Consider the following 24,138-nt stretch of genomic DNA (forward strand, 5'->3'; position numbering starts at 1 on the left):
GTTCACACGTCTCATTTCAGCTTCTCTAAGGAACTCCTGTCTTTTCTTCATGTGGTCAAGTGTGTATTTCTCCAGCATCTCTTACCTGTTAAGATGTCTCAGGTTTCTTGATGACAGGTCAGATTGCTGGGGAATCTCTTTAAGGCCTTGCCCTCTGTAGCAGCTCTGCACCAGCTACAGGTTACCACGAATGTGTGGTATAAACCTCGTGGAACACATTTCTCCTCTGGAATGAAGTCCACGTGTCAGTGGTGAAGTCAGCCTGTCTGTCTACAGTCCTTTTAATGATGACAAATGGCAGAGTAGGGGGAGGCAGAGGTCAAGATGTGTCTTATTGAAACAACCATTTTTCCATGACTATTAGGCCTTGCAGACCTGCCCTTTGGCACGGCATCAGAGGAGAGCTCAGCACAGATGCCCATGAATGTTGCCTTCCCAGTTATTTTGTGCCCACTGGCCAGTCTGATGCACAGGGGATTGTCATCAGTTTGCATTCCTCTCTGCGTTCTGCATGCAAGGAGGATCTGGACAGCAAAGGGATGATTAAAATATTGCTCTTGGTCATTTACATTAAAGCATTAATCACCATTTTCCTCTGTGACATATATATGGCCTGTTGCTGTGCGCTTCAGTCCCTAGCTGTGAGTGTGGGATCATTAAGGTTGGAGAAGACCAGCAAGTCCAACTGTTGACTCATCACCACCATGTCCCTCACTGCCACGTCCCCACAGCTCTGGGACACCTCCAGGGGTGGTGACTCCCTTCCCTGGCCAGCTGTGCACCACCTCACCACTCTTTTCAAGAAGAAATTGTTCCCGATAGCTAACCTTAACAGCTGTGCTAACTGAACCTGCCAGCCACACCAGCTCACTAGATTTTGGAGTTAGGATTTTTTGGTGTAATGACCTCTGGGGGTCCCTGATCTACTTCATGGAAGAATAAGATGTAGCTGTACCACAGTGCATTAGTTCCCTCAGCATTGCCTTTGCATGAGATGACTGTCCCGTCTGTCTTCCCTGTCTCTGTGCAAGGCACGTGGCTCTGGGGCAGCAAATGGTGATTTTGATCAAGATAAGCCAGTGCTGATAGAGAGCCCTCTGCTTTGAATCCCGAAGTAAAGGGCAGTGCACGAGTTGTGCAGGTTAAAGCATCTGCTAGCCTGCCAGAGCTGGGCTTTTGCCCAGGCTTCCTGTCATGTAAGAAGGCTGCCTCGCTTTGGTTTCTTTTCACTATGTGAAACCTGAGGTGATTTCTTAGAGGGAAAAGCTGTTCCATCTGTTTTATTCAGGAGGAGCTTCGTGAAACAGCAGCTAGCATGACTATTCAATGACTTCTGCGTGAGGAAGTGTTGCATCTCTTGTTCAGGGCTTCAGAAGGGCCAGGGAACACAGGGTGTGAGAACCTCAGTGTCTGGTGTGGACAAGTGCGTTAGAGTTCTACTGAAGGGCAGGTGTAATGAGTGCACAAAGAAACAGGACATGGTTTTTGTGAAGGGGAGCCAGCAGGCACGTGGATGTGGCCCTTGGGTTGCTGTCTTTGTCTAGGAAGTCTAAAAGGCCTCTGGGAAGTTCCCTTAGTGGGGTGGGGAGGCTGAGGGGAGATGTGCCAGTGGGGATTCTGAATTGTTTGAAAGTGAGGAAAGGGATGGGGTGAATGGTTTTTGGTGGTGGAGCTGCCAAGAGCGTTCAGAAATGACTTGGAAGAAGTGATGGAGCAGAGAGGAGGCACTTTGTGAAGGACACCAAGTTGCTATGGGCAGCAAGGTGTTGGAGAGGAGCCACGAGAGATGGCCCTGCAGGGGTGGGCACAGTGACAGGTGAGGGTCAGCACAGAGCAGCATCGTCCCTTCCCAGGCAGGAGAGATGATGCAGTGAGACTCAACGTGAGCCTTTAGGTTACAGAATAAAAAGGCTACACAAAAAAAAAAAGCTTCATGGAAACATCAGTGGTAGAAAGGATAATAAAGGGGAAAATGCTAAGATTAACTCACAGGGGACAGTGCAGAAAACAACTGCAACCCACTTCCCTTGTGTGTGGTGCACCTGCATCTCCGTTCTGGAAAGCAACACTGTAAATCTGGGAAAGATCCAAATGATGATGGTTAGAAATGCAGGGAATAGCTATAAAGACAAGGACTCACTAGCCTGGAAATGGGTATTTATGAAGGATTTTGTATAGCCTATACAATGATGTGTATTCTGGAGATGAATACATGGTTTGCCATCTTCTCCAGTGCAAGAACTGCAGGGTACCAAATCCAAATAGGAGGAGGCTGGATTCACACAGCTTGCAGTCATGCTGTGAAACTCCTCCCTGTGTGCTTCTGTGGATATTGTGTGAGTATTTATGTGTGCTTATAGGAAGACTGGAGAATTCCATAGAAAGAAAATCCTTTGAGGAGCACCAGCTGAACAGAATCTCTATCTGGCTCCGTGTGTCTGTGCTGCACGCAGCTGGGAAGCGTTCAATAAGAGCACGATACTTCATGTCCTGTGTTGTGCTGTCTCACAGGCAACCACACGTTGAACAGGATCCCAGTTGAACAGGATCTAGGCTGACCCAATATCCTGTATGGCCGTTCTTTTGAAGAACGTGCAGATAAAATCTCATCTCTGCCTGCTGGGTCACAAAAGTAACTTCTGGAATGCTTCAGTAAGGGTAGTACAAAGGTTAGACTGCCAAGAGGATCTGCAGAGTTAAGTGTGGTGAAGTCATCTGGGAAGCCTCATTCAGCCCTTTTGAAGTGTTAGGATTGTAAAGGAAGATGCTCTCGAGTAAGAGGAACTCAAGAATTGATTGTAATGCCATGGACCTATTACTAGGTGGCAGCAGTAAATTGTTAATGATGCAGAAAAATCTGAGTTTTCAGCAAATATTGCTGGAGAGAAGGCAGAGGATGCATTGAAAATGTGCATTTGGTGAGTTATTCCTCGCTCTACAGGTAACCAGAGAGAATGCCAAACATCTGAAGGTGCTGTTTAGATCAATGGGGCCCAAATAGCTTTGACCTAGAAGTATTGGAAGTGCTGATAGTTATTTTAATTTAGAATGGCAGGGAGTTCCAGAAGAATGGCTGAAGTTTGCCAGTGCTGGAATGACCTGCATTACCCTGATGGTGAGTCTGGAGAGTATTTTAGAAATGCTGATATGTTATTTGATTAATAAATAACTTGGGGTCAGGCACATAATTAGTGCCACACATCTGTGTTTATAATAAGTAGAATCATAGAATCACAGAATTTCTTTGGTTGGGAAAGACCTTAAAAATCATCGAATCCAACCACGACCTAAGCAAACTGCCTTAACTCTAACAACCCTCAGAGAAAACTGACTTGTTTTTTTAGGATGACTATGGTGATTTGCTAAGGCTGACAGATTTAATGCATGAATTGTTGTGTTAGGTCCAAATTCAGCACTAGATAACATCTGAGTCAAAGAAATTAACCCTGTATATCATTAGCAGCATGCTGAATGGACAAGATTTCCTTAGTTGGTGGTAGTATTGGTGGTGATGGGTGGATGGTTGGACTAGATGATCTTGAAGGTCTTTTCCAACCTTAATGAGTCTGTGGTTCTATTAGTAATTATCAAACCAGGATGTTTCATATCAAGCTTTTTTTCCAGGTGCTGATGCAATACATACCAAAAAACTTAGCCTTACCCAGTGCCTAGCATGGATATGTGAGCATCTGACTGCTTTGTTGCTGCAAAGTCATGTGCAGAAGAATTAGAAGTTTGTGTTTGGATCGTGTGATTAAGTGGCTTAGGAGATAAACTGAGCAGTTACCAGTTGATATTCACAAACCATTTCATTGAGAGATCATGAATTTACACACAATTAACAGCTCTGTGTTCAAGGAGAATCAACAACAGAGAAAATGTAAGAGAGAGTGGAAAGGAGCTGTGTTAATATTTGAATGAGATTTTTACTGGAAGGAGTCAGCAGAGGGATTTTGGCAGTTAACTCTAGAGCCTGTATCGTTCCCTGCTTTGTTTTTGGCAGCCTTGTTTGGCTGGTTTTGAGCTTGCTGAGGGTGCTGCTGTCCTTGTCCTTTAGGAGGACGTTACACAGCACTGGTGCTGGTGTCACAGCTTGTTTGGAGCCGCTCCTGGGGAGGGCAGAGCTGGCAGCTGGGATGTCTGTCTATCCCTGTGTGTGTTTGGGACTTAATGGGGAATCATTCACCATTTCTAGGCTGTGGTTTGCTAGGGCTTCTGTCAGAGTTTTACTCCCAGACTTTGCCCTGAGGTCCGTGTTTCAGTCTTGCTCCATTCCATGACTTTTCTCTTGGCATTACTGAACTGTAGTTCAATGAACTGGAAGCTCTGGACATCCATGAATAGTTCACATTTTTCCTGAGAAGCCATGAGTGTGTGGAGTCCTCTCATGATGCCTTATCCCAGGAGGTGCCCAAGGCCATGGATGAAGCCCTGGGCAACCTGGTCTGGTGGGGAACAACCAGCTCATGGCAGGGGTTGGAACTGGATGGACTTTGAGATCCCTTCCGACCCAACCACTCTGTGACTCAGTTACTCTTTGATTCTGTGTTTCCAGCCCAGAGTTGTTTCCTTTCTTCTGTAGTCCATTTACCAAATGCTGCTCCACATTTAACAGGTGCTGTGGTCCCTTGTTGCCTTCTCGCTTGTAGGTGTGTAAGGTCAGGAGATGGTCAGAGCCTCTTCTTGTGCTTCTGCTTCAGTTTGGCACAGTCTGTGTCAATCCATATCAATTTAAAACACGGTAGTCATCAGTTATACCGGGCATTTCTAAATGTGAACAAATTGTGTCCTGGAAGCTGTAGTTGCCATGTTGTTCTTCACTGTTGACATGCCTTCATTGTTGACCTGTTCTTTTGTCTTTCTTCAGGATGGGATAAACATTCTTATGGGTACCACGGTGATGATGGGCACTCCTTCTGTTCCTCGGGGACAGGACAACCCTATGGCCCTACGTTCACAACTGGAGATGTCATCGGTTGCTGTGTCAACCTCATCAACAATACCTGCTTCTACACAAAAAATGGCCACAGTTTAGGTGAGTAAAGAAAGTTGTTCTCAAGAGGAAGGTACTCAGCTGCTGTTTACTCTTAATAAGTTTCATGGGTCCTATCTCCTGTTCCACATTGGTGGGTAACTTTCAAGAAACAAGAGAGATAAGGAGCACTCAGCTGCAGTCAGGATTGTAAGTTGGCTTCAAGACAGGTAAAATGGTTTCTGTGCTGCTCAGTTTAAGTAGGTTAGGATTGTGTCTCCAGAGCGTGCTCCTTTCTTCTGCTTCTGCATGGGAGATTGGATTAGACAGCTAATGGCAGGGTAACAGGGAAGTAAAGAAGTGGGAAGCTTAGTATATTATTCAACTAGCTATAAAGCCATAGTTACCAGCATCATCACTTTTTAAAGGGACTTGTCCATTCGTAAGCATTGGTCCAAGTATTCCCAAACATAGATGTTAATTCAGCATAAGAAGCAAACACTGCTTTATTTCACAGTCATTCTAGTAGTTCTCCTAAAGCTATGGACTTAAGGGTTTTGTCCAAAGGAATATCTCACAGGTGTTTTCCAGGCATCTATTGTATCTGATTTGTCTAAAATAAAAAGTTGTGTCCATTTTCACCTAAAATATCTTTCCCTTGGAGGACATATTCTCCAACATGGATAAGTTCTGGTCAACTTTTCTATAAGCCATACAGTAAATAGGGGGCAAGCACTCCTTTCCTTTGCTTCTCCTTGCTGTGTCAGTTGTACTTTGTTGAATCACAGTGAAGAAGCTGGTAGAAAAATACCCAGTTAAAAGAGTTATCAGAGCAGTTATCAGACTGGCTGGGCTGAAGGAAGGAGCAGGTCCAGAGTGCCTGTACTGTGTACAATTTCTGGTGAGTTCTTGGTAAGAAAAATACATGGCTCACCGATACATGAGATGGAGCTACAGCAGAGAGCCCAGTGAAGGGCCATGAAGATGCTCGAGGGATCGGGGCAGCTCTGCTATGAGGAAAGGCTGAGAGAGCTGGGAGTAGAAAGGATGATGCCAAGAGGACGAAGCCAGACTCTTGTCAGCGGTGCCTAGGTACAAGACAAGAAGCAGTGGGCACAAACTGGAATAAGGAGGTTCCCTCTGAACATCAGGAAGCACATCTGTGCTGCACAGGTGTTGGAGCACTGGCACAGGCTGCCCAAAATTGAGTCCCTGTCTTTGGAGATCTTCAAAAGTCACCTGGCTGTGGTCCTGGACGCAGCTCTGGGTGGCCCTGCTGGAGCAGAGGATTGGACCAGATGGCCTCCAGGAGTCCCTGCCAGCCTCCACCAGTCTGTGATGCTGCAAAGGTAGCAGGCTATGTTGTAGCAGCAGAGAGATGGATCTGCAGTATGGAGCTGCTTTCCTCTGTCTCAAGAAGAATCTGTTCCATAAGGCAGATTCAGAAGGCCCTAGTGCTCACGCAGACAGAACTTCTTTGGGAAAATGGTTTTCAGTTTTCCTCTGGTTTCATTCCCACTGTCTGTTGATTTTTAGGGGATGGTTGCTAGAAATGAGGCATGTTGCTTCCCAGAATCTAGACAACATGTTTTGCAACACCCTGAAGTCTGCAGTCCTAAGTGGAAATAAGGACTTCTCTGAGAACCCTCCTGAAGAGTTGCTTGGATTTGAGGATGTTTCTTTAGGAATATGATTTTACTTCTTTTTTGAAGTAACTATTTACTGGCCAAGCTGTGTGTGATGCTCTGCCACTTCTGGTGAAGACTTCTGGTTTACTACCTAGTGAGACCAATCACTAGCTGTATTATTCTAAATTTAACTCAATCCATGAGCAGTTCTGTACTGTGAAGACAAGCAGAGGTGTGAAAGCAGCAGCTAACGGCGTCAAACAGAAGCTGTGGCATTCTCTCATGGTTGCACTCAGCGAGGAGTGCTGATGTGGTCAGCAGTGATTGAAGCAGTGGGGAGTAGCAGGCCATCAGTTGTTGTCCTGACCCCCACAAAAGCTACTGGAACATTTTGCTGTGTGTTTTGCAAAGGTTTATCAGAAAGGGGATGAATGTGCTTTTTGTTGGCATTCCCTGACACGAAGTCTTCAGCTGCTGAGGCTGAATCTCTCTCCTTGTAGGGAATGAGGTCACTGCGTAATGCTGCAGCAGATAGAAGAATATTCATGAGACTAATGAGCCCCTTTTTGATGACAGTTAGCTTGGCAGCAGGTTTCACAGCTCTGCCTTTGGGCATTTTAATTTGTCTCACTTTCAATAAGCACACCGTTGCTTTGCCTTTCCTTACATGTAATATTCTCTCTTCATCATATTCTGTCTCCATCACGACTCCTTTTTGCCTTTTTGCCTGTTGTTTGGATACATGCCCCCTCCCCCTCTTTGTTTTCCTTGCAGTTTTTTTCCTGTTGCTTAACTGTGATCTTCTGTGGGAACGTAAGAAAAAACTGTCCAGGGCAGCAGCTGGGGAGCAGGAGGAGCTGCTGCCACCCTGAACAGTTTTTTCTTACGTTCCCACAATCTTCCATTGTCTCCATACTTATTCATTTAATCAGATCCATCAGGACCACTGTGTAGGAACTATTTTCTTGGCCATCACAATTTCTGGACGTTTGGTTGGAGCTAAGTCTTGAACTTTGTTTGGAGTCATCACATGAGAACTGTTTGACGTTGTATGTGATCTTTATGATCAGTTCTGGAAAATATCTTCAGTGTCTTCTGGCTGCTATCATGAAGTTCTGCTTTTGACAAGTTCTGAGCAGAGTCTTGGCAGTAAAAAAAAGATGACGTGATAGGGCTAGGAGTGTGGTGAGAGTGAACTGGGAGAAAAAGAGTGAGAAACCTGGGGCTCTAGCCATTAAGCAGATGGTCTTGGATGTAGGATGTGATTAGGGAATGTGACTGCTGTAGGATTCTGTGATTAAGTGGACAAGTTTGCTCAGGGACTAATGTATGAGTGTTTCAAATCCAGGACTTAGACAGCAACCCAAGGTAAATGGACCAGCAAGGCTATGGGAAGAGCATGGAACCCTCTGAAGCACTGGCATAGAAAATGTCCTGTGTCTGTCTGAATTTGAGTGCAGGTTCTTGGAAGACCAAGTTACCCATTTTGCCACCAGTTTAGAGATGAACAGGAACACTGGTGCAAATGAAGAAAGCTGTCACAGAGACCCACAGATATCCTTCCAACTTTCCCAGTTTAACAGGTTTGTTCTCAAACCAGATTTACAGAGAGCAAGAGCACTGAGAAGCTTAAAACAGGACTTGATAGATGAACCAAGCTTAAAATGAAAGAAAATACCAAATGCAGCTGCAGCCTGGTTTCTCTGTAAGAACAGTTTTACCTAAGTAGCTCAACTGGGTGATGACTGTTTCCAGGTCTGTGTTGAGCTACATGGCCATAATAATGCTTCTCCTCAAGAACTTACAGCAGTATTTCACAGGCTGATATTTCATTATCTAGTCTTTAAGGCACCCATCTTGCTGAATATGTTGTCACTTATTACAGCAGGTGAGGGTGTTGATCGCACTGCTCCCCAGCACTGACCCTTCATTTAAAGTGAATGCCTTTTTATCACTGCTTTTGATGATCAGATTGACACCATGGACCCATAGAAGAGGCTTTTCACACACTGACTATTGCTTCCTGACTTGTTGAGCTCTCCAGTTCTTATGTCTTTAAATTTCTAATGTTTGTTATTTCACATTGGATCCAGGCTTTGGAAGTGCTGCAGAGAGAGAGTGCAGTTTCAAATTCAGCTGCCTAGTTAGAGCTGTGGTTCTTTTGCTTTCTGCTGTTGACTTTGTTGGATGCAGATATGTAGCAGTACAGGTTCAGATATGTTTGTGCAACAGATCTAGATGTGCACATTTAAAACATTTTGTTGGTCTTAGTTTCATAATAGAAGGCACTAAACATATAAATGCCTTAATTTAAAGACAGCGTAATAAATTTATTTACAGAGCTGTTGAGCAGTTTACACTGGGAGGGATCTCTGGAGGTCATGCATTTGCAGCCCTGCTGAAAGCTAGGTCAGGTTACTGAGACACGTGTCAAACTTTACTGTCTCCAAGAATGGAGATCCCCGGGGGGCTTTTCTGTTCCCCTGCTTTATTGTTTAGTTATTCCATTCTGACTTTTCCCCTGCCTAACATCTAACCAGAATTTCCCTTGTTGCAGCCTCTCTTTTATTTCCTCCCATCTCCTGTTAATCAAGCAGCTTCAAGAAGAGTCTGGCTCTGTCTTTTCTGTACCCTCCTGCTAGGTAGTTGGAGGCAGCAATAAGTGTCTCCCCTGATGTTTTAGTCCAAACAACCCCTTTTCCCTTTGCCTCCCTTCTTGTTGGCCTCTGCTGGACTCAAAGCCAGCAGAAGAGCTCTTCAGGTGCTTTTGTTGAGCTCCATGAGGTTTGTGCTGGATCCTTTCTGCAGCCTGAAGAGCAGTATGTCCTCCAGCATGTTGTCCAGGATGGTTGGTTGGTTGGTACCTGTGAGACTTCTGAGAGCGTGTACCCTCCCACCATCCAGGTCATTAATGAAGATGTTAAACTGTGTTGACCCTAACGTTGATCCCTGAGGGACGGCACTTGGACTTTGTGCTACTGACCTTTCATTGCTGACAATCCAGCCATATTCCCACCCACACTGCAGTCCACTCACAAGTTATATGTTTGCCCATGTGCTGGATGAGATGCTGGAGGGCAAGGGAGCACTTCCAAAGAGGAGATAAGCCTGGTTCTTGTCTAAGGATTGAAGCAAAGTGTGAAGCCTGTGGTGGGGAGTGTGTGGAAAATGGATTTAGGGCAGAACATGCACAATGGGCAAAGAATAAGTAGACAATGTGAGAGATGGGACAAATTGCCATGATGTTAATTAAACATTATTAGCTATTTAATCAAAATCCAGTTTGTTTGTTTTTCTGAGCATCTACTATGAGAGCGGTGAGGTGCTGGAACAGCTGCCCAGAGAGGCTGTGGATGCCCCGTCCATCCCTGGAGGTGTTCAAGGCCAGGTTGGATGGGGCCCTGGGCAGCCTGGGCTGCTATGAAATGTGGAGGTCCTGCGTGTGGTGGAGGGGTTGGAGATTCATGATCCTCGAGGTCCTTCCAACCTGGGCCATTCTGTGATTCATTTGATTTTGGATCTGTGCTGTTTCAGGTGATAATTGTTTCCTATGTTGCCTCCCAGACTTGGTTATATGTCCATTTCAGGCTCATCTGCTAATATTGCCCAGAGAGCTGTGGGTGCCCCATCTCTGGAGGTCCCCAGGCCCTGGATGGGGCTGTGGGCAGCCTGAGCTGGTGGGGAGCAGCCAGCCCATGGCAGGGTTTGGATCTGGGTGGGTGTTGAGGTCTCTTCCAACCAGCCATTCTATGATTCTTTGATTCATTGCAGCTGTTCTTTTACTGGTTGACCACCTGAAATCTCCCTGTAAAACAGCCATAACATTAACATCAGAGAACGGTGCCCTCTTGCTTTGACACATGCTATAGTGCTTTTCAGTGCAGCAAAGAAGGGATGGCTGAAGTGGGACGTGGGTTAGAGCAGAAATGGATCCTGCTATGACTAGCTGTGATATTTAGCAGGTTTTGCTCTGCTTCTCTTTCCATACGCCAAAGTGAAGAAAAAAGGAAACCATGCACTTTTTTTCCATTGCTTGTATTTGGAACTGTAACAACATCGTGGAGGATGAAGCTGTTCTTTGCACAGTATTTCTCAGGTGTTCCAGGCTGCAGCTTGGTCCAGTGGCAAAAACATTCCCCAGCTGTAATGCAAAGCGTTGGGATGCTCATTCCTGTCTCTGACTGACTGGTAAGGAGAAGCAGCTACAGACCCAAAGCAACGTGATAGTAAAGCTCTGTTTCTAAACCCAAAGTGTGCCTGGAAAAGTATCTCCTTCAGAGTAACAGAGGGAGAAACAAAGAAAAGAGGAGCTACTTTTTGGAAAATTAAATCTTAAGGAGAGATTTCCAAAAGGTTTAGGCTTTTCCATGGACCTTCTCCTAAGGAGAGGGTTGGGGAGGGAAGATTCTTCTCAATGTGACAGGTGGTGAAAGTCAGGGTCAGAGGTGGGACTGATTGAGCTGTAGTAACTTTCTGTAGCATGATATGGATGTTGTCAAGCTGGGAAAATATCTTTTGTCTTGTTAATTGTAATATTTTTTCCCCCCACAGGTATAGCCTTTACAGACCTCCCTGTAAGTACACCTCTTTTTAGTATTATTTTAACTAAGATTGCAAACAGAAGGGAGGGGGAAAGAGTGTGGGGATGTGATTTTTTAATTTTTTACTTGCTCTTCTCATGGTCTGTTTAAAAAAAAAAAAAAGTAGTAAAACACAGCACTGAATGGTGTGGCTGCTTTCTTTTCTGAAACTTCATAATCCCATGGCTGGGATGTGGGCTGCTCACGTACCTCCTCTGAGCCCTCGCCACCTCGAAGAATATGTCACTCCTTCTCCTGGAATTAAAGCCTGGATTCAGGCTGTGCTACAGGTCACTGTCTTCCAAAGGCAGCATCCAATGTGGGGACTGTATGTGTAAAGTCACTGAGTGGCCTTGTGTTCTGCCTTCAGAGAGCACAGAAATGCTCAGTGATGTTATTCCCAGCTTCTCCCTCTCTTGCCCAGGACATCCCTCTGTTCCTGCTGTTCCTCAGTCTTCCTTTGATCTCCTGCAGTGTCAGGAAAGTTCTACCTCAGTGTGGATTTCAGACATTTCTCTCCGTCTTCTAAATAGCTCAGGTGCTCTGCTGCCAGATTCATCCTAAGGATGTCTGCTTCCACCTGACTTCCATTGTCCCACTCTCCTCTCCTTGAATTATTTCCTTCTTCCTTCTCTTTTGCACACACCTGTGTATTCCATAGTAGGATGTAATTCTGGCCCTTTTTGCTCCCTTGGTCCGTTGCTTCTTGGTTGCTATTCTAGAGAGTTAAAGCTGCTGCCCCTCCTGTGGAAGGAGATCCTAAAGCCACGTTAGGCTTTTGATTTACATAGTGCAACTATTGCTAGAGAAGTCTTGAAGTAGTAGAAAAAGGACGTTGATACAGCTTGCAAGTGATGCCTTTCATTTATTACAACATTGTGATCCAGGCAGGAGCATGAGGTTGGCTGGTTAAGCCCCATTGCTTTTCCACCAGCTTCAGTGACCTGTAGGGTGATTGTGTTGACGTAGCAGTGAGACTACACAAGAAATGGACGTAAGCCTTCAGAACATTACCAGTTTGGTAATTGTATCTTTGAAGTGTGTGTTGCAAAGTTCCCCTTTCAGGGACAAGTGAGGAAGACAGCATTTTGCAATATTTGCCATAGCAGGAAGTTGAAATGGGGACTTGTAATTGAAACTCATGTTTTCTTGGGATAATTCTGACACACACTGAAGCATTTATTATTCATTGTTTCAGCTTGTTCCGTATTTCAGTTCCCTTTGAAGAGTGTTTACATTTGTTCAAGTGTACACTGGTGGAAAAAAACGCACAGGCTGAAGTTAATAAAAGAGTAACTGCTTACAAATGGAAGTGGAGATCCCACAGAGAGAGTTTCCCCTTTATAAATCAGTGTTTACACCTAGCTCTGTTTTTTTACACAAGCCCATATCAGGTTAATCCTGCTCGGTCAAAGCAGCTGTGTGCTGAGAGTGCAGAAGTGCAAAAAGAAGAATGTGGAATGGCCCAGAGTGGGACTGCAGGGGCAGCAAGGGAGAAAAAGGTTGGAAAATCAAATCGAGATGAACTGTGGGGATATGAACAGCTGGCAGTCTGAGGGAGAGGTGGTCAAAAGTCTGTGGGAAAGAGGAGGAATTGACTTCAAAAGTACCTTTTCCTCTGGCACCCTTTATCATGCTGCCTTTTCCTTGCACATCCTTCCAGTGCAGCGACTTCCGTGGTGTGAGAATGTGAAAGCAAGAGATGTGCTGAGTCAGCAGTGATGCAATCATCCTGATTTCTGATGCTGGTTCTCAGCCTGTGTTTATAGATTCATTTTTTCATTTGATATTTGAGATTGCAGAAGGGCACAGTATCAGCCACATGCCCCTGACACTGAGGAACCAAGTGTGAAACTCCACACAGAAGAGAGAACTGGGGTGAGCTGGTGTCTGGCTGTGTGTAGTCCCACAGGAGGGGCTGGGAGGATCACCTTGTGTCTTTCCCAAAATGAGAAGGGTTTCTTCCAGGTCTTGACAGCCTGTTTGTTATCAGGGAGTTGCACTCCTGCTATAGATCCTTGTTATTATTGGGGCTGCTGTTATTCCTTTGTTCCTTCATGACATAATATTGAGAGTTCAACTGGGCTCACTTGTATGGCCGCCTCTTCACCATCTTGACATCACACCCCACAAAATAATGGAGTCTTAGAAGAATTTAGGCTTGAAGGAGCTTCCAGAGATCATTGAATCACAGAATATCCCAAGTTGGAAGGGACATGTAAGGATCTTCAAGTCCAACTCCTAATCATCATGCCTAACCCCTGCTCTCTGCAGAGCTGATGTCACAGCTAGTGCAGTACTGCACCCAGCTAAGTTTTGAAGATCTCCAAGAACAGAGATGATGTTGTCTCTCTGGAAACCTATTCCAGTCCTTATTCATCCTCAAAAGGAAGAGTGTATTCTGTATGTCCCCTCAGAACTTCCCAGGTTGCCACTTGTGCCCATTGCCTCTGGACATTTCACTTCTGTTTTCATCTTTTTATCACCTCCCTTTTGGGAGTGGAAAACTTTGCAGTTAGGTTTACATTTTTACCTTCCTGACACCTGACATAGGCTCAACCATGAGCAAGACACCACAACCAGGCACCTTCCAGGCTTGAATTCCACTTTGTGCCATGCTGCATCTCTGTGCCCTGCCCAGTGTCTTGTTTCTAGCCATAACAGTCCTGAATGTGTTAGAGCAAAGTGGAAAATAATGACACCAAGTAGTCCGTGAGTGCCATGAGATTTCTTCCTAAGCCTTGCAGGCTGTCAGTAGTCGCTCTGAAGTCAAGGATTAATGCAGCTTTCTTGTGTTGCCAACAGAAAAGCAGAAAAGTAATGTAACTGTGAATGGAGCATGTGCTTAAAGGATGTGATGCAGAGTGAGAACCAGGCAAGCCTGTACCTTTTCCAGTGGTGTTTCTTTTCATGTTAAAGTGGGCTCAGAGATGCAATTTGTATCCATATAGAAGTCATGGAATCAGTCATTAAGTTTGGAAAAGTCCTCCAAGGTCCCCAAGTCCAACCCCAACCCATCCCACCGTGCCCACTGCCAACATCCCTCAGTGCCACATCCCTACAGCTCTGGCACACCTCCAGGGATGGTGACCTCCACCTCCCCAGGCAACTGTGCCACTGCATCACTGCTCCTTCTGAGAAGGAATTGTTCCTAATATCCAGCCTGGTTATTGTTAAAATAATCTGAATTCAGAGAACCTCTACAGAGCCTTTCACTGCCTCTTTTACTTTGATCATCTTCTATGGAATCTGGATTATTAGCTCACTTTTAGAGTTATTTTCACAATGGTAGCTTTTATATTTTCACCTGTGTGTAATCAGCTTCACTGCCCTTCTTTGGTCACCCTCCAAGGCCTTATCAGTGTCTTAATAAAACTCATCTGATGATAATTTCTTGTGTGGGTGCCTCCACTACAGTCCATTTCCTTATCATCAGAGATGTAAAGTACCTTGGTAGCTGCTCTTGTTAAGGAATAAGTGAGTTCATTTGAAACAGTGCAAAACACTTAGATTTGCTGCTTGAAATTGAACTTGTTGCTCTGGTTTTATGCAATAAATTCTAATAACTGCACAGTAAGTCTTGAGGTTCCTTGAGATTTACCTGTAAAGGGTCTGTTGCCCCTTCTTCTTCTCTTACGTGTTTCATTTTAAAGAGCAGTTCTTTGGGTGTAACCCATGTAACCAGAACCAGTAAGAAAAAGCTGAGTTTAATGCATGTTTCTTCTTTCCCAGTCAAATCTGTACCCTACAGTGGGCCTCCAGACTCCAGGAGAGATAGTGGATGCCAACTTCGGGCAGCAGCCATTTGTGTTTGACATCGAGGACTACATGAGGGAGTGGCGAGCAAAGATTCAGAGCACCATTAAGCGGTTTCCCATAGGAGACAGGCTAGGCGAGTGGCAAGCCATGCTGCAGAAGTAAGTCACTATTCTGCTGTTCAGCTTCTTGTGTTCTCTTACACGTCCATTTCTGTTTTCTTATGGCAGAAGTTGCACTTTGCTCAAATCTAACATGTCTTTTGCTTTCTCTTTTGTTGTTTAATAACTTTTCCTGCGTAAATCGTTGCTGCTTAAAACTTTAAAGATATTGGAGAAATTTTCAGCCAGTGTCTGCATGAAAGCTTGTAATAATGGAAGGACATATACATGGAGGTGAAGCACGGGGTGAAGGGCAGTGGAGAGGAAACCATAAATATTCTATCATAGGAAAAAAGTCAGGACATAAGTCAGCTGGATTCAGAATCAAAAGAGCAAGAAATAGCCCTAAGCCAAAGGCTTGCAAACTCAACCAAACAGAAAATATAATTATGGCCATTTTCAGGTACATGAAGAACAAGTAAATCATCAGGAGCACAGTCAGCATGGCTTCAAAAGGGGAAGTCATGCTTGACCGACTTCAGAAACTTCTGTGATGAAATGACAGCCCTGGTAGATGAGAGACGAGCAGTGGATATTATCTGCTTGGACTTGAGTAGAGTCTTTGACACCATCTCTCATCAGATTCTCACAGACAAGCTGCTGATGTCTTCATGCATGATGATGGGCAGGCAGGGATGTGGGCTGAAAACTGGCTGAGCCCAGAGGGTGGTGATCACTGGTGCTGAATCTGGTTGGGGTCCAAAGGCCAATACTGGCTCCAGTCCTGTTTAACATCTTCCTTCCTTAATGTCTAGAATTCACAAGTGGATTCAACTACCCTTTACCAATAATTGCTGGCTGAATAAGTGATAACAAAAATTCAGGGCCAGAGTGGAAAGAAAGAAAGAATCAGAGTGTTGGGGTTCTTTAAGGTCTGCTTGAAAGCCATGAACTTCTTTGAGGTTGGGATTTTCTGTCTGTATAGGAAGAGGGAGCTGTGTCTTGTGTGGCCAGGAGACATGAATGGCATTATATGGTAGTGAGCTCTTACAAATGACCTTTAGGCAGCAGTAATTACATAAATAAATACTGTGTACACACTGGAAGTTTTGTGTTTTTGTTAGGACTTTGGTTATGAGCTGAGCTGAGTTTGTTGACTGAAATTACGACTTCCATTGATTCTTTTCTGCAGTGGGATTACTTCATAGTACCAATGCCTCTTCATCCATTTGTGTTTCCTTGTTTTCTAGTATGGTTTCTTCATATTTGGTTCATCATGGGTACTGTTCAACAGCAACTGCCTTCGCCAGAGTCACAGACACTGCAATCCAGGAAGAACAGACCTCAATAAGGAACAGACAAAGTAAGTCTCTTGGGTGGTCACTCCCAGCACGTGGCATCCTGGCTGTGTTACACTTTTGACTGCAGCATTGCTATCCAGGACAGAGGTAGTGCCAGACTGGTGGAGAATAAGTCTCATCACCTAGGACTTGCGCTGAACTGAAGTCACTGTGCTTTTGAGATTCCTTTGGATTTGGGTTCTTCAGTACAAACTTTTGCAGCAAGGCAGTTTTATTAGCATGGTTACAGGGACCCAGGCATATCAACCTATTTGAACTACAACTCCTAGAATTAACAAGTCTTTCAGTCCCTTTGTATTCATTTGGGTAAATTCAGTGATCAGACACAGGAACAGACTTCCTAGAGAGCTGCCTTCTGCCTGCCAGTGTTTGAGAGGCATTTGGACAATGGCCTTAATGCTTTAACTTGTGGTTAGCCCTGAAGTGGTCATGCAGTTGGACTTGGTGATCATTGCAGATCCCTTACAATGGACCTATTCTAAATTTTTTGCAAGCTGTAGATGTCCCAGATGGAGCTGTAGGTATCCCTGTTCATTGCAGGGCAGTTAGATTAGATGACCTTTAAAGGTCCCTTCCAGCTCAAATGATTCTGTGATTCTCCAATTCTAAGAATAATATTCTGTGTCTGCCTTGAATACTTCTCTTTCCTCTGCAGTGGTTCATCTCTCAGTGTTTAAGCCCTCCTGGCTCCTGTAGAATAAGACATGCAGCTTTCTCCTGCTGCACTTTTGCTTTTTTAGCCATTCTATTCATGGACTCAGAGCACAGGGTCACAGAACACTGGTGTGTTTTCTGCATTCTCCCACTGAATGCAATCTGCCCTGCCCTATGCATTTCCCTTTCCTTTGTGAACCATTTCTCACGTGGCCATCACACATCAGGTGCACCATGCCCCTTTGTAGTCGTCCCTCCATACATCACATGTGCTGAGCCAGCATTCGGTTGGTTTGGATACTTTGCTCATTACCCAGAATAACAGGAGCTGCTGCCCATTGCTTCCTTTGTATGGTGAGTGCTGATGGGTTTTGCTTCCCAGGCCATGCAGCCCTCACCCAGCTGGTGCTCTTGCTGGTTTGGGTCTCCCAGCGTGTGAGACAGCACGGTCTGGTCTTTGTAAGCACAGGTGACAAGGCAACTTGGAGGGAAGGAATACAGAGCTCTGCAGCTGGGGCTTAAATAAAGGTGTGAAGAGAGCACAGATGGGAAAACAAAAAGAGAGGAAGGTAGAAAAAACAGAGACATCTGTGAGAGTTGCCAAACAAGGCAAAGAGGAGAGCTGACAAAAGTAGCAAGACGTGGAAAGTTGTGTGCAAGGAAGTGGAAGGAGCAGAACAGAATGAAGGAGACTGCTGCACAGATTGGTGTGAGAACCATATCTTTGGTTTCAGCTGTCAGTTATGACAACAAGCAAATAGTCACTGAGAAGTGGGAGCCAGGCTGAGTTGTTTCAGATTGTTATTGGGGATTGGTAACGAGGATTGCTGGGCTGTGCTTTCAGCTGCTCTGCATGAGTCCAGAGGAGGGCACTGAGATGATCAGAGGGCTGGAGCACCTCTCCTGTGAGGAAAGGTTGAGGGAACTGGGCTTGTTTAGCTTGGAGAAGAGAAGGCTCTGGGGAGACCTCATTGTGGCCTTCCAGTACTTGAAGGGAGCGTATAAACAGGAGGGGGAACGGCTGTTTGCGAGGGTGGATGATGATAGGAAAGGGGGAATGGATTTAAACTGAGACAGGGGAGGTTTAGGTTGGATTTTAGGAGGCAGTTTTTCACACAGAGGGTGGTGAGGCACTGGAACAGGTTGCCCAAGGAGGCTGTGGATGCCCCATCCCTGCAGGCATTCAAGGCCAGGCTGGATGTGGCTCTGGGCAGCCTGGGCTGCTGGTTGGCGACCTGCACACAGCAGGGGGTTGGAACTCAATGATCACTGTGGTCCTTTGCAACTCAGCCTATTGTATGATTCTATGATTTACAAAAATCAGCCTATTGGTGTTGCTGTGGTTTAAGCCTCCAGCCCCTTCAGTCATTCATTGCTTGTCTGGTGGTCTGCCATATGGTAATGTTCCAAGCATGAACCAGCAAGAGGATGTAGCATGGAGTGACCCAGGGGTTTCCCCTCTGAAATCCTAGCTTCCCCAGCATCCTCCTCACTCCCATCCAGCTGTTGTGTCCTCGGTCTTTTCCACTGCTGCCCAGCTCTTCTGACTAAAAGAGTAAAGGCACAGAACACCCCAACCCAGTGCACCCACTTCATCTTTCAGATATTCCAGGTGTTTCTGAGCTCCTAACAGATTCTCCCACATTTACACAGACTTCATCCTGATCTATAATAAATACAGCGTGCTCCCCAGTTCTCCCTAGCCCTTGTGTGAGGTGCTACTGGGGAGCTGTGTGACATACCTGAGACTTTTCTCTGAAACTCTTCCAGCCATTCTTGTTGGCCTGCGCTGTGTGTCAACAGGTTTCCTTTTACTTTCAGGAATACAGAAGCTAGTATTAGCAGGCCGAGTTGGAGAGGCTATAGAAGCCACCCAGCAGCTCTACCCTGGCCTCCTAGAACATAACCCCAACCTGCTCTTCATGTTAAAGTAAGTATGAATAGCTTTCTGCTCCCTAATGAAGCTGAAGGAGATAAGGGACTGCCCAGTCATCCAGAGAGGCTGCACACCTTGGTCTGAATTCTGCCTGAGGTCCCATTGGTCACCAGCAGTTCTAAGTTATGGAGTAGAGGGGGGATCTCTCATTGGCAGTTTTAGTACCTGCCCTGAAAAACCCATCTAATTTTGTAGTACCTGCAGAGGTGTGGAGATGAAAGCATGTTAACAGTGCAAAACTTGCTTTTTGGGACCAAGAAAACTCTCTCTTTATCTCACCATGTGTCCTCACAGCAGGCTTAGCATCACAGTAATTCTCTCGGGTCCAGAGCAGTGCAGATTTGGGAACATTTGGTTAACTGGAGGAGTGTTTCTAAGCCCTGCCACGTGAGAAATGTGCTGTGTTTTGAATTTGTGAAGTTTCATCTCTGATCTTATGGCACCATTGATGCTGAAATGCTTTTTCTCATCGTCTCTCTGCTTTCACTGATGTTAGCCAAGGTGGAACATCGTGTTGATAATACTGGTGCTCCCCTAGGCATGGGGCTGAAAAGAAGGGTGACTGCTGTTATACTGCACGTCTGTCTCAGTATGGTTCTCAGCATTCATTAGCATCCATGTGGCACTATATGAACTCCCTCCTGCTGTAACATCATCAAGGCACTCACAATACAAATATATCAGGAGTCTAAAACGGCTCTTTCGAAGCCAAGAAATAACTTCCATCCAATTCCTAAGACTTCTGCAGGCAGTGACTGAGGAAACATCAGTGCAGAACATGCTGGCTGTCACGCACCCTTTTCTTCTTTCTTCCCATGAAATCAGGTGTCGGCAGTTTGTGGAGATGGTGAATGGGACAGACAGCGAAGTCCGTTGTTTCAGTGCACACAGCCCCAGATCCCAGGACAGTTACCCTGGTTCCCCCAGCTTAAGTCCCAGACACGGATCCAGCAACTCACATGTTCATAGTACTGGTAAGTGCTTTTTTTTCCCCCCTATGTCTGAAAAGAGCAAAAATGAAAGGTAGACTGCTGCACTGTGCATCACCTGCTACTTTCTGTGCATTTTGCTATGAAGTGCTCCTTTCCCTTATGTTACTTGCTTTCCATTAGTGCCCCTCCAGTCTGTAGAATTCAGAGCCTCAGTGAAGTTGCACTGATCTGGCCAGTTTAGCACAAAGTTAGGGGGATGCACTGCATGTGTGCTGCTTCTCCCATGGACTTACCTTGCAATGAAACTTTAGGATTTTAAGTAGAAAGAACAAGGTAAACCAGGACATCTCAAGATACTTCTGTAGGTAATTTCTGACTGTGGCGTTGAAGGTCAGAGCAGAGCCCCTGAAAACACCTTGAGCTGTTTCACTGAGTCTTGAGCTGCTCACAGCTGAAAGTGTGTTTTGTTTTGGTGATTTCTGTGCACGTGTGAGCTGGTTCTGCCAATCCTTTATTTACAGCCCATTTCTGGCACTTCCTTAAGCTTGGATGTTGATGGTGAACAGTGCAGTTCTTTCCATATTCATTTGTGCTTTCTCTAAACCCCATGAGTTTAATATTGCTGAATAATTAAGATCTTCGGTCTTTTGCTTTCTTCTTTTGGGGCCTACTTGACAAACTGTTGATATCAGAGTAGAGTGTCAGTGTCAGTCTGCTCTCATTTTTCCCATCCTTCTTAACCTTCAGGAGCAGATAGTCCTACCTGTAGCAATGGAGTCATGTCCACAAAAAGCAAACAGAGCCACAGTAAATACCCAACACTGAGTTCATCTTCGTCATCTTCCTCCTCCTCCTCCCCCTCATCTGTGAACTACTCAGAGTCCAATTCTACAGATTCTACCAAATCTCAGCAGCACAGTAGTACGAGTAACCAAGAAACCAGGTATAGTTTTTTTCGTTGTAGGACCCTGAGGAGGGTGAGGTGGTGGGAGAGGGCTCGGTGTTCTTTCTGAAGAGCATCTGTTCTGCTCTTTTTAAACAACAGAGTAACTCTTCCTATCTACAAGGTCACTGCTGTTCCCAGCAGAGATAGACCTGTTCCAGTTCCCTGTCCTGGCTCAGGCTTGCAGGTTCATTTCGTAACAGAAACCTGTTTCATCAGTTGTCTTCAGAAGCCAGCAATGATTTTTACTGCACTGAATTAAACCATCTCACTTCCTGTAGTTTAACTGGCACCTAATTGTGGTTTACTGGCCATTGCTGGGCATCATTTGTCATGTGAGCTTTTCATTTCTTCCCTGATGTAAACATCTGACTTTTCTTTCTTCCTTTAACCGCAGCGACAGCGAGATGGAAATGGAGGCTGAGCACTACCCCAATGGAGTCCTGGAAAATTCATCCACCAGGATAATGAATGGCACCTACAAACACGAAGAGATCCTGCAGACAGATGAATCCAGCATGGGTAGGGCCTCAGGCAGGAGAGGCAATGGGAGATAGAGCAGGGATCAAGAGTTAAAGTAGTGGTTGGATCGTGTGGTTTCTTTCCCAGCCCTGGTGAATGAAGTTCTCGAGATACCAGTTTCACCAGGGAAATAAATCTGTCTCAGAACTGAGACTAGGATTGACTTTTCATCGTTGTGCAGCAGTGCTGGTGATATTGTGGGCCAGGAAAGGCAATAAGAATCAAAGGTTTGTTCAGCACTGGTTGTGAATTATAGCACAGAGCAGTCCAGGCACTTCTAACACCTGGAGAAATGAACTGAGCTGAAAGACTGACTGATGCCCAGCTGCAAAGGGGCTTTGGCACAGTATGGTCAGCTAGGACTATCTTGCCTATGGGTGCTTCAGCCTGGGGGGAGACATGAATCAACTTCATTACCTCTGAAACTTGGAATTCCTCCAATTACTGGTGTCTTATATTTACCAAATATTGGAAAGTTGGTGGTGTTTTGGTATCTCTGACTGAGACCAGAGTTTGTTAGACCAGGTTTTCTGTGGTGTGTGGAGTACCTTACACACATGAAAGGGTAACACAACCAGAGTTGCAGGTTCCCATGATTTTACCAGAGGACTTGATCTGTAGGTAGTCCACAAGCATTAAACAGAGTTCAGGGTTGCCCTATGAAAAATCCACAGCCCGCTGTTGTAGTTCAGGACTCAGAGAAAGCCTCTGCTTGGATAAACAGCATGTAACTGCTCCTGAAGGGGAAGGACTTACGGCTAAGGAAGGGCAGCATGCCTTACAGTGAGCAGTGGTGGGGAATGAGGCAATTCTTTCTTCTCCCCTGCCTTTCTTCTAGAAGACAGCTGTCCCCAGAGGCAGCTCTGTGGAGGGAACCACGCTGCCACCGAGCGAATGATCCAGTTTGGACGGGAGCTGCAGATGCTGAGTGAACAGCTGTGCAGAGAATACGGGAAGAATACAGTGCACAAAAAGATGCTTCAGGTAAGCCTGGGCCTTATGCTGCCTCACAGCAGTTCTCTGGCCAGGACTGGTATTGTGGGTTTCCTTGTAGAGCTCTGGGTGTTCCCCATTTCTGCAGCTGGTGAGGATGAGGGGGCCTACATGGGGGCTGGAGGATGAAAGTCAGTGAACCCAGAGTGTCTAGACCCAGTTCTCAGCACAGGAGAGAAGGAATAAAGTTCCTGCTGCCTTCCAGGGGTAACTGCATGGTCTTCTTCCCTCCAGGTAGCACTCTGCCTGCCTTCCTGTGCAGAGTGGAGAGAGCACTCTCTGTAATCTATTGTCTTGATGGCCCAGTGCAGTCCCTTGCTGCCAAGAAGAAAAAGGCCATTTATTTCTAAGAGGCAGGAGCTGTCACGCTGGTGATGGCAGGAGGTGCCCCAGCAGACAGATTTGGCAGTTTTCCTGTGTGTTCACAGCCGTGCATGACCTTATTGTACCTTTCTGTTCTCTCACACAGGATGCATTTAGCTTGTTAGCTTACTCAGACCCTTGGAACTGCCCTGTTGGTCAACAGCTGGACCCAATCCAGAGGGAACCTGTGTGTGCTGCTCTTAATAGTGCTATTTTGGGTAAGACCTGGTTCTTACATGAGCTGGACATACCTATTCACAGGTCCTAATTTCTCCTAACTCTCAGAGGCTTGCCTGCCACAGGACATGGCAGGCAAGCCTATGAGAGTTAGGAGAAATTAGGAAGTACTTGTCTTTAGCTTTTGCCTGTCTTTCTTATGCAGGGGACTGAAAGGGCAGGGCTGCAGGGAGGTGGGAGTGAAGCTGCAGAGGATGGGTGCTTCCAACCTGGTCTTGTTTTGGCTCCCTTCCTTGGGTCTTCCTCAGTGCTGCTTCCATGAAATCTCCATAGGAGAATTCAGCTTACCAAGGAGCCAAGATCTTTTGGATGCATTTTCCTGCCCCTCTTCTTTCTTGTTCTGAACACACCTTAATCAGTTTGTTGGCACTAGCGAGGCTGTTTTCCATGCTGTTTGGGTTGGCAGAGTTTTGACTGGCGCAATCCTGCTTTCTGGTGGGGAATGCAGCTCACAAATGCAGCAGGTTCCCATAGTGTTAGCTCTAAGTTAGAGGGGACCATAAATTCCTCTGACCTTTGAGACCACACTGAATGCAGGCAGGCTTTGTATTCCCTTTGAACATATGTATCTGCATGTTCCCATGGTGTGGTGTGCTTGGTGGAGCTCAGATACCTGGCTGCCTAGGACCTGTGGCTGGAATCAGGACTGGGTTACTGGTGAAGACCCACTTGGTGCAGAGGTCTGGCTATATGTTGGTTATCTTCAGCTAGCAAGCCAGCTCCTTTTTTTCTGGTGTCTTTGTATCAGCACATACCTGTGGATCCATGTGTGAGCAGTCTCCATGTTCTCAGAGCTGAGTGTTTATGGCTGCTCTTCCAGACACAAGCAATCTTCTTAGACAGGCATGTTCTTTGGCCTAAGAGCTTGTCCTTTATTCTCCTGTCTTGAACCTGATGTAGGAAACATGATAGCTTGCCCCGATGGAAGTCGTGCACTTGCAGTCAGTGAGTTGCCCTTCCATTGCTGACCATCCTGCCATCTCCAGCTACAGAAGAACCCATGATGGAGTAGAGTGAAGTGATACTAAACTTATAACCTGCCACCAATCCGCAGGAAAGGAGTTATTTCACACCAGACAGATCCTTTGATCCTGTCACTGGGCCCTATGCACACTGTGTCATTGCTCAGATAACTTCACAGGACATTCCCCAGGCTCGGG

General features: G+C 45.7%; 1 protein-coding gene across 3 annotated transcripts in view; it reads left to right on the forward strand.

Annotated features, from left to right (window-relative positions):
* Positions 1-24,138, forward strand: part of RANBP10 (RAN binding protein 10) — a 53,559-nt gene that overhangs the window by 27,859 nt on the left and 1,562 nt on the right. For 2 of the 3 annotated variants that reach the window (XM_085235105.1, XM_085235107.1), the window contains exons 4-13: positions 4,868-5,035; positions 11,152-11,174; positions 14,913-15,097; positions 16,288-16,400; positions 18,874-18,982; positions 19,814-19,962; positions 20,668-20,863; positions 21,261-21,385; positions 22,224-22,369; positions 22,848-22,959. In XM_085235105.1, the coding sequence (XP_085091231.1) occupies positions 4,868-5,035; positions 11,152-11,174; positions 14,913-15,097; positions 16,288-16,400; positions 18,874-18,982; positions 19,814-19,962; positions 20,668-20,863; positions 21,261-21,385; positions 22,224-22,369; positions 22,848-22,959 (1,326 nt within the window). The remainder of the gene's footprint in view (positions 1-4,867; positions 5,036-11,151; positions 11,175-14,912; positions 15,098-16,287; positions 16,401-18,873; positions 18,983-19,813; positions 19,963-20,667; positions 20,864-21,260; positions 21,386-22,223; positions 22,370-22,847; positions 22,960-24,138) is intronic. The other variant, XM_085235106.1, reaches the window with a different exon arrangement.

The sequence above is a fragment of the Meleagris gallopavo genome, chromosome 13 (assembly GCF_905368555.1).
Source record: "Meleagris gallopavo chromosome 13, MGAL_WU_HG_1.1, whole genome shotgun sequence".
Taxonomy (NCBI): domain Eukaryota; kingdom Metazoa; phylum Chordata; class Aves; order Galliformes; family Phasianidae; genus Meleagris; species Meleagris gallopavo.